Source organism: Lolium perenne, chromosome 2 (assembly GCF_019359855.2).
Source record: "Lolium perenne isolate Kyuss_39 chromosome 2, Kyuss_2.0, whole genome shotgun sequence".
Taxonomy (NCBI): domain Eukaryota; kingdom Viridiplantae; phylum Streptophyta; class Magnoliopsida; order Poales; family Poaceae; genus Lolium; species Lolium perenne.
The window spans coordinates 269,045,771-269,061,379 of NC_067245.2; the positions used below are offsets into that span (position 1 = coordinate 269,045,771).

Below are 15,609 nucleotides of genomic sequence, written 5' to 3' on the forward strand. Positions count from 1 at the left end.
TATCCTACAAAATGTACATTACGGGGTCGTGCGCCAAGGCGCATGATATACATCATGTATATACCTTCCGTTTAAGGATTTTATCATATGATCATGAATACTTTTTGGCCTTTATTACATTTTACTTGGATATAATTGATCATTGTCTACCAAAAGAAAGGTTTAACTATTCAGTGCTCATACTTTGTAGGAATGGGCGAAAAGGCCCTAAAACACTCCTATTACTTGATTACTCCGGGATGGCGCGTTGAAGCAGATGAACATATGGACCAACTTGTGCAAAGTGGAGAGGAATTCAGGGGGCCAAACAAAAAAACTACCAGATCAGATCGGGAGGCTTTTAACCAGGGAGAAAGGCGTGCACTTGAAGGAGGGAGGGAACCCCAGCTTCTTCTCCACAACCGGCCGTCGCTGCGGCTAGGAGGCGTGGAGGCGTGCCACCGAGTCACCTCCACAAGGCCATAGATCGTTCCTGGCTCTACGACGCCGGCGGCTCTTCATCAACGAACCAGCAAAGACGGCGGAAACCAGAAGCTCTTCTTCTTCCTGTGTCCCTTGCTGCTGCGATTCATCTCAGTCGGCGACCAGGCGACGACGCGGCCGTGCGGGGGTAAACTGCTACAGGTGCAGGACTTCACCAACTCCGGCTGAACGACTTCCTCTTCACCGGTCTGAAGTTTGACCTGGGTAGATCGAAATCAAACTACTGTCCCTGTCCCCTCTTTAATTCTGCAAATTCCTGTGATCTATTACCGTGCAGTGACTTGTTTGTTCAGTTTGAGACTACTTCGTGTATGCATAGATGTGTTTTGCTGATCTATGAGCAGTAGACCGTGGCCTGTAACCTCAGATTCATGTGCGTATGTTAACCTGTTACTCTGCCCCTTGTCCTCTACAATTGTTTCTTTCCTATCTTGATTACTTGCTAGTTCTTATATTCTGTTAATTCGTGACTTTGCTCTATCCTTGTCCCTAACCATTGCTTCTGTCCCAAACTTAAATGTCTGCTTGTGCTATGACTCGTGTTGTCATTTAAATGAAAAACATAAAAAAATATCATTTAGTTTCAGTCTGTCTTGTCTTGACGTTGTGAGGTTTCATCATTCAGTAGTACCAGTTAGTCTATTCAGTTTACTTGCAAATTCACCTTATTTGGTTACCTAGATTTAGCTGAGCATAATTGCCGTTGCCTAGTCCCTGAGGAGAATACGACTCGCTGTTTATTGGGCAAATATTTGCACTATTCTACAGTATATCATTTTGGCGCCGTTGCCGGGGACTAGCGTCGAGTGTTTGTGTTAAGTTAAAGACTAGGTTTAGTGTAGTTTCAAATTTAGAATTTCTCTCTCATTTCTCTTTTCTTGTTAGTATTACCTTTCTATTTATCGTTGCTTCGGCTTATAAGGGCACTAACTTTCTCACTGTGAAGGTTGTTTTAGTTGATGTTTCAGAGTAATATTGTTTATGTTACACAGCCTGAGTGATTTGTTGCCTTACGACCCTGAGATTGAGAGAACACTGAGAAAGAGAAGGAAAGAGAATTGCAGTAAGTCTGACAAGATGGTCAACGGAGGAGATCCAAAAACCTTGCGGGATCTATGGATTCCCATCAATCAGAATGCAGGATCAAGCACAGTTCAGCCGATGATTCAGGCTAATAATTTTGAACTCAAACCAGCCCTTATCAACATGGTTCAGCAAACAAGATTCAGTGGTGCTGCAACCGAAGATCCTCATGAGCATATCATCAACTTCCTTGAGTATTGCAACACATTGAAGTGCAATGGTGTGCCCCCTGAAGCTATCAAGTTGTCCTTGTTCCCATTTTCAGTCAGAGACGGAGCAAAATCATGGTTTCATTCTCTGCCTATTCAGTTCAAAGATACCTGGGAGCATCTGGTACAGGCATTTTTTGAGAGATATTTTCCTCCAGCTAAAGCAGCAGAGTATAGGGACAAGATAACCAGGTTTGCACAATATGATGGAGAGAGCCTCTATGAAGCATGGCATAGGTTTCAGGAATTGATTCGTATGTGTCCTCACCATGGCCTTGAGAAGTGGTTGTTGTTTCAGACATTTTACAAAGGTTTAACCCATCAAACAAGAAGCTCTGTCGATTCTGCAGCTGGAGGTGGAATAATGCACAAGACGTTAGATGAAGCTTTTGAGCTGATCGAAAATATGGCATCTCATAATTTTTCCTGGTCCAATGAAAGGTCTGTAGCACCTCAGAATCCTGGTAAACATCAGTTGAGTGCCAGTGATAGTTTAGCTGCTCAGGTAGAAGTGTTGAACAAGCAAATGGCCAGGTTATTATCTCAAGGAAACTCTTCATCCATTGCTGCAGTACAAGACACTCAGGGATGCCAAATCTGTGGACAAATCGGGCACCAAACTGAAGAATGCTCAGTATTTACAGTGGATCAAACAACAGCTGAAGTAAATTATGCTCAGAACCAAGGGCCTTATTCTGCTGGATATAATCCTCAATGGAGAAACCATCCTAATTTGTCATACAAGAATAATCAACCTCAACAACAATTTCAGGGAAATTCAAGTAATCAGAATTACAAGCAGCAAGCTCATAATCAACAATTCAACAAGCAACATGTTAGCCAAGGGAGTAGCTCTCAAGGCATGGAAGAGATTATCAAGATGCAGATGGACTTGATGAACAAAATGAGTAATGAAATGGGAAGTATGCAAGATTCAGTCAAGAAACTGTCGTCCACAATGGAAAGCTTTGTGGCATTCCAGACAGCGAATCAAAAAGAAGCAAGGCTGCCCTCTCAAACTGAAGCTAATCCTAGACAATGTGGTGCTGTAACTGTCAGTACAACCAGTGAAGTAAGCGGAGTGACCACACGAGCAGGAAGGTCTACGACTGTTTTCGACAAGCAATCAGAGAAGACAGGGATCTTGCCAAGGCCAGTAACATATGTAACACCACAATTAAGAAAGAATTCCAGTGAGGGTGAAATTCAACCTAGATCAGTAAAAGAGACAGAGAAGGACATAGCTCCAAAATCGAACACCTTGCCAGTTAAAATTGTTAATCCCCCAATGAACAATACAAAGGAAGCAGCAACATCTTCCACCATACTGCCTGAAGCAATCCAAATGAACAAAGTACCATTCCCTGATAGATTGGAGAAAAGCAAAGAAGACAAGCAATTCAACAAATTTCTTGAAATAATGAAGGATGTACAAGTCACTATTCCGGTGCTTGATGCAGTCCTTCATGTGCCTATGTACGCCAAGTTTTTCAAGGATTTGATGAGCAAGAAAAGAAGCATTGATGCGTCAGAAGTTGTTACACTAACAAAGGAATGCAGTGCAGTCATTCAGAACACCTTACCTCAGAAACTTGAAGACCCAGGGAGTTTCTGCATTCCATGCTTAATTGGAAACAGAGTATTCAATGCACTGTGTGATCTTGGCTCAAGTGTGAGCGTGCTGCCTCATTCTGTTAGCCAAATGATGCCCTTAGGGGATCTTAAAGAGACAAATATGACATTGCAATTGGCAGACAGGACATACAGGAAACCTGAAGGGATATTAACGGATATTCCAGTAGTGGTTGGTAAGTTTGGATACCCAGTTGATTTTGTGGTCTTGGAAATGGAGGACAATGCTGAGGCAATCATTTTGGGAAGGCCATTTTTGGCAACAGCAGGAGCTTTGATTGATGTGAGAGGAGCCTCCTTAACTTTAAGGTTTGGTAAAGAGAAGGTTGTTTTCGACATGAGACACTCCACACATATACCTCAAGGAAAAGAATTATGCCAAAGGATAGACACAATTTATGATTGCATTTCTCAAGAATATGAAGGGGTCAAGGAATTCTCTACACCCACTAGTAAGATGGTCAAAACCAATGAGATACAGGATATAGTACCTTTGTATGGAATCACTAAGGTTGCAGACGAAAATGGCAAAGAAATTCCAAAAGAAGATGTGGAGATCCAAGTTGAGCTTAAGCAACTTCCTTCCCATCTCAAATATGAATTCCTTAACAGAAACAGAAACCATCCAGTAATTGTCAGCGCAGATCTGACTGAGGAACAAGTGCAACAGTTGTTGCCTGTATTGGAAAAATACAGAAAAGTCATTGGATACTCTATCGCAGATATGATTGGCATTAGTCCTTCAATTTGCACTCATAGAATCTTCCTTGAAGATGGATGCAAACCTACAAGAGAACATCAGAGAAGGCTCAATCCCACTCTTCAAGATGTGGTTAAGAAAGAAATTTTGAAGTTGCTAACTGCAAAAATTATCTACCCCATTTCCGACAGTGAGTGGGTTAGCCCGATCCATGTTGTACCAAAGAAAGGAGGGATAACAGTTGTTGAAAATGATCATTTTGAGTTAATACCAACAAGAATTGTTAATGGTTGGAGGATGTGCACCGATTTTAGGAAGCTGAATAAAGCAACAAGGAAGGATCATTTTCCTTTGCCTTTTATGGATCAGATGCTGGAAAGGTTAGCTGGAAAGAAATATTTTTGCTACCTAGATGGGTATTCAGGCTTCCTTCAAATACCTATTCATCCCGAAGATCAAGAAAAGACAACATTTACTTGCCCTTATGGTACGTTTGCATACAGGAGATTGCCATTTGGTCTGTGTAATGCCCCAGGAACATTCCAGCGTTGTATGACCGCTATGTTCTCTGATATGACTGAAAGCATAATGGAAATCTTCATGGATGACTTCACTGTGTATGGGGAAGATTTTCACACTTGTCTGGTTAATCTTGAAAGGGTTCTCCAAAGATGCTTGGAGAATAACTTGGTGCTCAATTGGGAGAAATGTCACTTCTTAGTGAGAGAGGGCATTGTCCTCGGTCATCTGATTTCTGAAAGAGGCATTGAAGTTGACAAAGCAAAAGTTGAAATTATAGCCAAGTTACCAAAACCATTGAATGTTAAAGGAGTCAGAAGTTTCTTGGGCCATGCGGGATTTTACAGGAGATTCATTAAGGATTTTGCAAAAATCGCCAAGCCATTGACAAATTTGCTCAACAATGGTGTGCCATTTAAATTCGATGAGCATTGTGCTATTGCCTTCAATGAAATTAAATTGGCATTGGTATCTGCACCCATTGTGCAACCCCCAGACTGGAACCTTCCGTTCGAAATGATGTGTGATGCTAGCGACTATGCTGTTGGTGCCGTGTTAGGCCAGAGAAAGGAAAGAGGACTTCATGTGATTTCTTATGCAAGCAAGACTCTCGACAGTGCTCAAGCAAACTACACCACTACTGAAAAAGAATTGCTAGCAATAGTTTATGCCTTTGACAAATTCAGATCATACCTGGTGGGAACTAAATGCATTGTGTTTACTGACCATGCAGCCATCCGGTATTTGCTCAGCAAGAAGGAAGCAAAACCCAGACTAATAAGGTGGATCTTGCTACTACAAGAATTTGATATAGAAATCAGAGATAAGAAGGGAGCCGAAAACCTTGTTGCAGACCATTTATCAAGAATTGAAAGCACTGAATCAGATCTTGTACCAATCAATGACTCTATTCCTGGTGAGCAGCTATGTGAAATTTCACAGATAAAAGGAAAATCACCCTGGTATGCTGACCTTGTTAATTTCCTTGTCTGTGATATTATCCCTCATTCAACAACTAAACAACAGAAGAAAAAGTTCAGAAATGAAGCTAGGAATTATTTCTGGGATGAGCCTCATCTTTACAAACATTGTGCTGATGGTATCTTGAGAAGGTGCTTGCCTGAGAATGAAGTAAGACAAGTTATCTATCATTGCCATTCTTCTTCCTATGGAGGGCACGCTAGTACAGCAAAAACTCAAGCTAAGGTTTTACAAGCCGGTTTCTTCTGGCCAACTATTTTCAGAGATGTTCATGATTTTGTTAAGGCATGTGATGCTTGTCAGAGGACAGGAAAAATGTCAAGGAGACATGAAATGCCGCAGCAAGTTATTTTGGAAGTGGAGCTCTTCGATGTCTGGGGGATTGACTATGTAGGACCCTTACCGTCATCACAGGGTTACAAGCATATTTTGGTAGCTGTTGACTATGTTTCCAAATGGATTGAGGCAATACCAACAGTACAAGCTGATTCCAGGTCTGTTTGCAAAATGCTCAAACACACCATTTTTCCAAGGTTTGGTATACCAAGGGTCGTGATCAGTGATGGAGGAGCACACTTCAATAACGCCCAACTTCAGAATCTTTTTAAGAAGTATGGGGTTCACAATCACAGGGTCACTACCCCCTACCATCCTCAAGCAAATGGTCAGGTGGAATTATCCAACAGAGAAATTAAGCAGATTCTCGAGAAAGTGGTTTCAAAATCCAGAACGGATTGGGCAGACAAGTTGTCTGACACCTTATGGGCATACAGGACAGCCTATAAGACTCCTATAGGTATGTCTCCATTCAGATTGGTGTATGGGAAAGCATGCCATCTTCCAGTTGAACTTGAGCACAAGGCGCATTGGGCCGTGAGAACACTTAACATGGACATTGATGCAGCTGGGAACCAGAGGAAGCTGCAGCTTAGTGAACTTGATGAGATACGACATGATGCATATGAAAGTTCAAGGATATACAAAGAAAAGAAGAAGAAGATACATGACAAACATATTTTGAGAAGAGAATTCTTTCCGGGAGACACAGTGTTGGTGTATGACTCTAGGTTCCATTTGTTTCCTGGGAAATTCAAGTCGAGATGGTTTGGGCCTTGCATTGTCAGAAAAGTTTTACCCAGTGGAGCAGTAGAGGTTCAGAGCCCATCACAGGGCAATTTCACAGTCAATGGACAACGTCTGAAACAATACCTTGCTGGGGAAAAGATTCCAGAAATTGAGGAAGAAGAGTTACCTAGTTGTGAGCAGAAGGAAGTATGATTCATCCAACATCTTGGTCCAGCTAATGACCGTAAACAAGCGCTGTCCAGGAGGCAACCTGGAGCTAATTTTTCCTTTTATTTTTCCTTTTCCTTTTTTTTAGCCTTGTTCAGAAGATAGCACAATCTGGGAAAGGAGCTTGAAGATCAGAAGTTCATCATCAAAAAAAAAAAAGTGAGCGATATTACTTCCTTTTATCTTTGTTACCATGGATACTCTTTTAATGTCTCATTAATTGGAAATTGTCTCTCTCAAGCTTTAATTTTGTTTTCGAGGAGTACTGCTAGTGTATGCTTTAGGTGCAATTCAGTATAACCCTACAACTCTTTATATGTATGATTAAGCATTACAATTCTGTTTACTGCTAATTGGATTCTTGTATTTACTAAATGCTTAAGCCTGAATGATCCAGAAAGAACCTTGTTGAGAGAATCTTGATTATTCTAACCTTGTCCTTCGAACCAACAATCACTGAACCTAGTTGGGCATCATGATCTCGGGATCGGTGTTACCTGACTATGGGAACGTGATTGAGTGTTTTTGTTGTTTCTAGTTTCAGAAAGCTTTCCTTTTCTCACTCCTGCACTTAGATGGATCTCATGGTCTCGGGATCGGTGATTTCTGACTATGGTGAAAGGAGTGAATCTTCTTTTATAATTCTTCTTTTCTTACCCCTTAACCTAGATGGATCTCATGGTCTCGGGATCGGTGATTTCTGACTATGGTGAAAGGAGTGAATCTTCTTTTATAGTTTTTTTTTTCTACCCCTTAACCCAGATGGATCTCATGATCTCGGGATCGGTGATTTCTAACTGCGGTGAATGGAGTAAATTTCTTTTATTTTTATTCTTCTCTAATCATCCAACCTAGATGGGCACCATGGTCTCGGGATCGGTGATGCCTGACTATGGGGAAGATGGTTAACCTTTCTGAAAAATAAAAAAAAAATGAAAAAAAAAGAAGAAGCTTGTATCAATGATTACAGTAATGTTGCGTTATAATAGAAAAGAAAAAAAAATGGATGTTAAACCGGAGCTATTGACAAGGTCTCAGTATAAATGACTTGGGAAGTTGTAAATGAAGCCTAAAATGTTTGAAATCCTCTCTCTGTTTTCTTTTCCTTTTCTGCACTGGGTTTAGTACAATGTTAAAACTTATCAGTTCTCTCTCGACAACTATTTCTGCTTACTTCATGTCCTAACATTTAGCAAATTCCTGAATCCAATTCTTCGTAAACATCCTTATAATGCTTACCTTCCATACAAGTTGCACACTAGTGTTATACTGTATTCTAGCTGAAGCATGCACCTTGCAGTACTTTGACACTTCTGCTTGAGGACAAGCAAAAATTCAAGTGTGGGGGTATGATATACATCATGTATATACCTTCCGTTTAAGGATTTTATCATATGATCATGAATACTTTTTGGCCTTTATTACATTTTACTTGGATATAATTGATCATTGTCTACCAAAAGAAAGGTTTAACTATTCAGTGCTCATACTTTGTAGGAATGGGCGAAAAGGCCCTAAAACACTCCTATTACTTGATTACTCCGGGATGGCGCGTTGAAGCAGATGAACATATGGACCAACTTGTGCAAAGTGGAGAGGAATTCAGGGGGCCAAACAAAAAAACTACCAGATCAGATCGGGAGGCTTTTAACCAGGGAGAAAGGCGTGCACTTGAAGGAGGGAGGGAACCCCAGCTTCTTCTCCACAACCGGCCGTCGCTGCGGCTAGGAGGCGTGGAGGCGTGCCACCGAGTCACCTCCACAAGGCCATAGATCGTTCCTGGCTCTACGACGCCGGCGGCTCTTCATCAACGAACCAGCAAAGACGGCGGAAACCAGAAGCTCTTCTTCTTCCTGTGTCCCTTGCTGCTGCGATTCATCTCAGTCGGCGACCAGGCGACGACGCGGCCGTGCGGGGGTAAACTGCTACAGGTCTGGGACTTCACCAACTCCAGCCTGAACGACTTCCTCTTCACCAGTCTGAAGTTTGACCTGGGTAGATCGAAATCAAACTCTGTCCCCTGTCCCCCTCTTTAATTCTGCAAATTCCTGTGATCTATTACCGTGCAGTGACTTGTTTGTTCAGTTTGAGACTACTTCGTGTATGCATAGATGTGTTTTGCTGATCTATGAGCAGTAGACCGTGGCCTGTAACCTCAGATTCATGTGCGTATGTTAACCTGTTACTCTGCCCCTTGTCCTCTACAATTGTTTCTTTCCTATCTTGATTACTTGCTAGTTCTTATATTCTGTTAATTCGTGACTTTGCTCTATCCTTGTCCCTAACCATTGCTTCTGTCCCAAACTTAAATGTCTGCTTGTGCTATGACTCGTGTTGTCATTTAAATGAAAAACATAAAAAAATATCATTTAGTTTCAGTCTGTCTTGTCTTGACGTTGTGAGGTTTCATCATTCAGTAGTACCAGTTAGTCTATTCAGTTTACTTGCAAATTCACCTTATTTGGTTACCTAGATTTAGCTGAGCATAATTGCCGTTGCCTAGTCCCTGAGGAGAATACGACTCGCTGTTTATTGGGCAAATATTTGCACTATTCTACAGTATATCAGCGCACATCAAAATCTAGTATAGTTTCATGGGATGGGGCATGTTATATCAGCATGTCCTGATTTCCTTGATGTATTCTAGGTGCCCATTGTTCCCGTATCATTATTTGTGCCTTGTATGCCATCTTAATTATTTTACTAATGAAGTTCCGGTTTCATATATAGCTCTTTTAATGATAACTAATACGTGCCTCCTTCATGAAGAACACTTGCTTGTTAAAGGCAAGTTTGAATTTGTTCAGTTCTTCATCTTGTTTTTTCTGTCAGGTGAAACTCCACTGTTCCTTTCTGCATATTTTGGGAGAGCTGAGGTTGCAAGATATCTTCTTGCTCATGGTGCTGATCCAAAGTTAGGTGGTAACACTGGCTCGCCTCTCCACGCTGCTGCAGTGAAAGGTCTCTCTCTCTTTCCCTCCCCCACAAGCACTCAAATAATATATAACTTGAAACAATATTTTCAGTAATACTTCAGTTCATATGCAATCGCTTAGGTTCTGTTAGCAATCCATGTCATTAGATACACATTGCAGGAGACTCGGGATTGAGATTGAGAGATCTAGAGGGTTTGAGGGGAAATCTGTGGGTTCGGGAGGCCAGCTCAGACCGGAGCTCGTCGCGCAGCAGCACCTCGACCGGCCCTTGGAGCTTTCGCCTAGCCGCCGCCGCCATCCATCCATCCATTAACCGCACAAGCTAGGTTCGGTCCGATTCCCTCTTGTATACCATTGCTCCGTGTCCGTTCGGCGCCATTGCTCGGTTTGATTGATTGATTTTGATTCGATTGATTGATTTTGATTGCTTGTTAAAGGCAAGTTTGAATTTGTTCAGTTCTGAAGCTCGAGCAAGAAAAATTCATTGCTTCAAGTTTTTCCAAGTATCCTGGAATTGTTGATCGGCATCATGACCCAAAGGACCGCAAGAGCATTTTGCCCGTGAGTGCAGATGATGCTTGTCTCCATATTCAGAACATGTTGATACAACTATTTTTTGATGGATTATTTGATACTTGAAACAACGATGTTCACAGAGTTTCAGTTACCAATTTTGGACTTGTAATTTGTAGCTTAATCTGGTTTTGGTAAACTGACTATATGCATGATTGTATTTTTTGGCTAATTACCAGCGGAAACCAATAAAATTCAATATAGTTTCTGAATTTTGGAAACGCTCCCGGAGTTTCTCATCCGCGGAGCGCATGATCTCAACTTTGGTTGTTCAGTCGGTAACAGTGTGTGTACACATCAATCCGTATTAGTGTACTATTTTATTTTTCAAGATTGTTTAGTCCGGAGCAGTAGTACTTACTTTCTTTCTTTATCGAAAAAAACAGCAGTACTTACGAAGGCACACAGAGCTCGATTTATTTTCTAACTAGTTATCATCTAACGGCAAACCTAACACCGTTAGACACGTGTCAGTCTCTCACCGTGTGCTCACGTATACACCCGGTCACCAGGCTTCATCCGAAACATGTAGATATCATCAATAATGTGGCATGGAACATAAGAAATTATCGATACGTCGGAGACGTATCAGCTATCGTCAGCAGTGATGTCACCTGGGCAAGAGAAAATCTCGGATACGAAGGTTTGTAAGAATGGCGGCAGCAGAAGATTGTTTCGAGAGCTTTTGAACAAATACAAGTTTTTGCCCAAATGCTCGGGGGCTACTTTGGAAAAAAAGAAAAATTCGAGCATGACAAAATAGAAATGTCGAGAGCCTATGATCAAATGCAAGCATTTGTTTATAGTCTCGGGGGCTACTCCCATCGGGAGCGCTGGTCGCGCACCCGATAAATATAAAAAGTTCGAGACCGGATGAAAATACATTGACATGAGGCTACAACCAAGCACAAGTTCTTGGCTGTAGCCTCGGGGGCTACTCGCATCGGGAACGCTGCTCGCGTGCCCGATGAAATTATAAAGAAAAAAGAGAGAAAGAAAGAAAGAAGAAAGAAGAAAAAAAGAACAAGTGAGCATATTTCGAGTTATACAAATAACTCTACATATACTCCCATCGGGAAGGCAAAATAAGTCATACATTGACTCGATAAAATGTGCTATTCCAACAGCCAAAAAACACTCAACAATATATTCTCAGAGCGCCAAAGTAGCGAATAATCTCTGAATGCCGCAAAACATTGCGAAGGTAAGACCCCAGATCCGTTCTGTGCGGCGTAGCGTCGTCTCTGACGTCGGTTTGCTACTTTTTTCCGTATCAACAGATAGGAAGAAAAATCCTAACGGACGCGTTAGGTACCTGATAAAATATGACTGGGACTCGACAGAATGGTAAGACCTTAAGCGGCGCCTGTCGAAGTTTACACCAGTATCCCGAGATCATGTCCAGGGACGTGATCTTGAAGTAGGTTTTTGCGGATTGCCACTAGAGTAGTTAACTAGTACCTGGTCCGTCAGATGAACTAGCCCTAACTACCATTATCCCTGTACAATATAGAAATGCGTATCTAAAGATATGTGATGAATTCAACAGATATGTTGAATGATTAAAGTTGGAGATTTTCCATGATTCTGCGATTCAAGCAAAATCTCGGGGGCTACTGACATAGGCATCCCCAATGGGCATGCCGAAGATGGTACCCGGGGTTTATTAAAGGCCCACGATCCGAAGAATAAGAAGATTCGGAAGCCCAAGATGCTATTAAGGAAAGCTAGAGTTGTATTAGGAAACGATACTTGTAATCTTGCGGGATGGGTCAGAAACCCTCCCGGACTCTGTAAACTTGTGTATCACGAAACCCTCGGCTCCACCTCCTATATAAGGGGGAGTCGAGGGACAAAGAAAGGATCGAATTGACTGTCAACACAACCCTAGATTTATATTCGTCGAGGACTTTTCGGCTGAAACCTTCGAGATCTACTTGCGCTCTACATCCAACTAAACCCTAGTCTACAATCCGTAGGCATTGACAAGTTAATACCTTGTCACTAACCCCCTTGTCAAACAGACTTTCAAAGAGCGGCTCCCATGAAGGACGTTATCTCTACCAGCAAGGTAGATCATCCCTCTTCTCTTTTGTTTACACATGTATTTTAGTTTTCTCTCCGAGGTTCGTCTTCAAAATCGGAGCTGCCGGTCTCTTCTCGAAGAGTCATCTGTTTGGCATAGACCGGCTTGAGCTTCTTGTGTATCTTTTGTGGGTAGCCAGGGTGGCTAGGTGTGCCTCTTGTGGCGGAGTGAGTGTGGTTGTGAGTGTGCTTTGGCACTGTTGTTGTTGTTTTTTACCCCGTTTTCTCCTAAAAACTGGGCACCTTCTGCTTAATGAATGAATGAGGCAAAGCTTTTGCCTCCATTTAAAAAAAACTAGATCTAGCCTAAACGGCATTGCTGCAAAAACCAAGTACAAGAACACCGATCTACAGATTGGAGGCTTCCACTTAGTGAGGTTTGCATAATCCCTCTTCAAGGATTTGTAGTCCTCGTCAAGGGTTGCAGAATCCTAAAGTAACTTGGCATTGTCAAATTCAAGAGAAAGCTTTTTGTTTTTAAGCACACCCACCAAGGCTACAACATGATTTCTTTCCTTAGTGATCTTGAAGATGTTCAAGTTGTGTTATCACCAGATTTTGGCCAAATCAGGAGGTGGGCCGTAAGGGAGATGGGCTTGGAAGATTACACGTGGAAGATCTCTGAAGCGGCCTTGCATGAAGAATTTGGGCTAGATTGCCCGTGTATCTTTAGTTATAGTAGATCGCATCTTAGATTAGAAGTTAGAGTTCGTCTCGTACACGGTGGGGATTATTCCCACGTTAGAAAGTCTCCTGGACTATAAATATGTATCTAGGGTTTATGGAATAAACAACAACCAACGTTCAACCAACAAATCAATCTCGGCGCATCGCCAACTCCTTCGTCTCGAGGGTTTCTACCAGTAAGCATCATGCTGCCTAGATCGCATCTTGCGATCTAGGCAGCATAAGCTTCATGTTGTTCATGCGTTGCTCGTACTGAAGCCTTTTTGATGGCGAGCAACGTAGTTATCATAGATGTGTTAGGGTTAGCATAGTTCTTCGTATAACATGCTATCGTAGTGCGACCCTTGCATGTCTAGCCGCCCTTACACCTATCTTAGGTGTAGGGGCGGCACCCCGCTTGATCATTATTTAGTAGATCCGATCCGTTACGGTTGCTCCTTGTTCCTCAAGGATTAGTTTAATATCTGCAATAGTTAGGCCTTACAAAGGGTTGGAGGATCCAGCGGCACGTAGGGTGTCGTTTGCTAGTCCTAGACAGGATGTTCCGGGGATCAACCTCGTGTTGGTTTTTAGGCCCTATCTAGGATCGTCTTACGATCACCGTGCGTGGCCGCGAGGACCAATCGTGAGTAGGATGATCCGATTATGCGGTGAAAACCCTAAATCGTCGTAGATCGTTTTAGCTTTATCTTGATCAAGCAGGACCACCATATATTCGTGCACCTCGTACGAATCATGGGTGGATCGGCTCCTTGAGCCGATTCACAGGATAACCTGAGAGCCGATCGAGGCTCGTATTTAATGTTTACGTGTATGCCATGCAGGAAACTAAGCGAGGCATCTCCATCACCTTCCTGACCAGGTATAGGTCAGGTGGCACGCCCTTGCATCAGCATCGGACGTGTGTACCAGAGGCTTTGCGGGCCGTCGCTCGGAGGGACCAGGGCCAGCCGCAGCCCTAAGTTGTTCCCGGTTCTACTGTGTTGCCCGTCGCTGCCCGCCGGTGGGTTTTGACCGCAACACATTCTGGCACGCCCGGTGGGACAAGCTTCGTCATCAACCACATCGCCATCTACATCTGAGATGGCGGACGGCACACCAGTCACGTACGAGGATCTGACCGACGAGCTCAAGAAGAAGTATGACGAGGTCAAAGCCATCCTCGAAGCCGATCTCATCGGCTCTTTCCACAGAACCCGTTCACATGGCATCAGGTTGAAGGGGTTCTCGCCTGATGGTGCACTCGATGGGATAGACCTCTCTGCCCCGTCAGAAGAACGCACCAGGTCCCTGCGGCAGGAGATCAACTACTTGGTGGCTCACTCGCTGCATCGCCACTCTGAGAACCTGGTAAACACTTTGGAGCGTGTCGCTCTTCGGGTGATCCAGGAGATCATGAGGCACCAGTACTCGCCGTCAGGACCAGCTCTCGGGACGCATCAAGGAGAGTTGCCACTCCAGTCCCGTCCACCGCTGCCATTTGCGTTGGCAGCACCAGAAGTGCCGAATTCACCGGCATTCGTCGTCTACAAGATCGGTGGTGACCCTAGTGACTGCCAGTTCTTGCATGAGGCGCCTAAGGAGATCCCTCACGGGTACATGTGCACGTATGTGCCAGATTGCGGTAACTGGGCGCTCACGAACCAGGCCACAACATCAGGGACTTCTGGGAAAACAGGAGGAACGTCAGCGACAGATCATTAGAAGCAGACGTGGCTAACTAAGTACGCCACCCCGACGAACCTCCAGAGCTCAGCTCCTGCAGTTGGCTCAGAGCTGGAAAAGCAAGCATGGCTGGCTAAGTACGCCACCCCGGCGAATCTTCAGAGTTCAACTCCTGCAGCCAGCACAGCGGATCAGATCAGTACCATACTGAGAGACCAGTTCGGCATGGTGCCGAAAAGGAGGGCAATCGGCTATTCCAAGCCGTACCCCGATGAGTACGAGATGATCCCGTTACCACCCAAATATCGGCTCCTTGATTTCTCCAAATTCAGCGGATCAGATGGCTCCAGCTCCATCGAGCATGTGGGCCAATATTTGGCACAGCTAGGAACGGCCTCAGTGTCAGATCCATTACGCGTGAGGTTCTTCTCACAGTCCCTCACGGGATCAGCTTTCGGGTGGTACACCTCGTTGCCACCAGACTCGATCCGGACTTGGAAGCAGTTGGAAGAACAGTTCCATACGCAGTACCACTCAGAGGTTTCCGAGTCTGGCCTTGCCGATCTAGCACAAATACGTCAGAAGCGTGGAGAAACTGTGACAGAATACATCCAGCGCTTCAGGAATCTTAGGAACCGATGTTATTCGGTTCGTGTGACTGAAAAGGAAGCAGTCGAGTTGGCAGTGGCGGGCCTCGCAACACCGCTCAAGGACATGGCCTCCCAAGCAGACTACCCCTCACTGGCGCATATGGTTCAGAAAC

The 15,609-nt window shown here is 43.6% G+C and overlaps 1 protein-coding gene and 1 non-coding gene across 2 annotated transcripts; one reads left to right on the top strand and one right to left on the bottom strand.

The window, feature by feature from the left end:
• Positions 1 to 722: 722 nt before the first annotated feature.
• Positions 723 to 9,125, top strand: LOC127335959 (uncharacterized). Its single transcript, XM_051362700.2, has one exon. It carries the CDS (start codon positions 1,465 to 1,467, stop codon positions 6,883 to 6,885), a length of 5,421 nt encoding a protein of 1,806 aa, XP_051218660.1. The 5' UTR covers positions 723 to 1,464; the 3' UTR covers positions 6,886 to 9,125.
• On the bottom strand, positions 1,945 to 2,051 carry LOC127337835 (small nucleolar RNA R71). Its single transcript, XR_007874140.1, has one exon. It is a non-coding gene; the product is annotated as a small nucleolar RNA R71 (small nucleolar RNA).
• Positions 9,126 to 15,609: the final 6,484 nt, after the last annotated feature.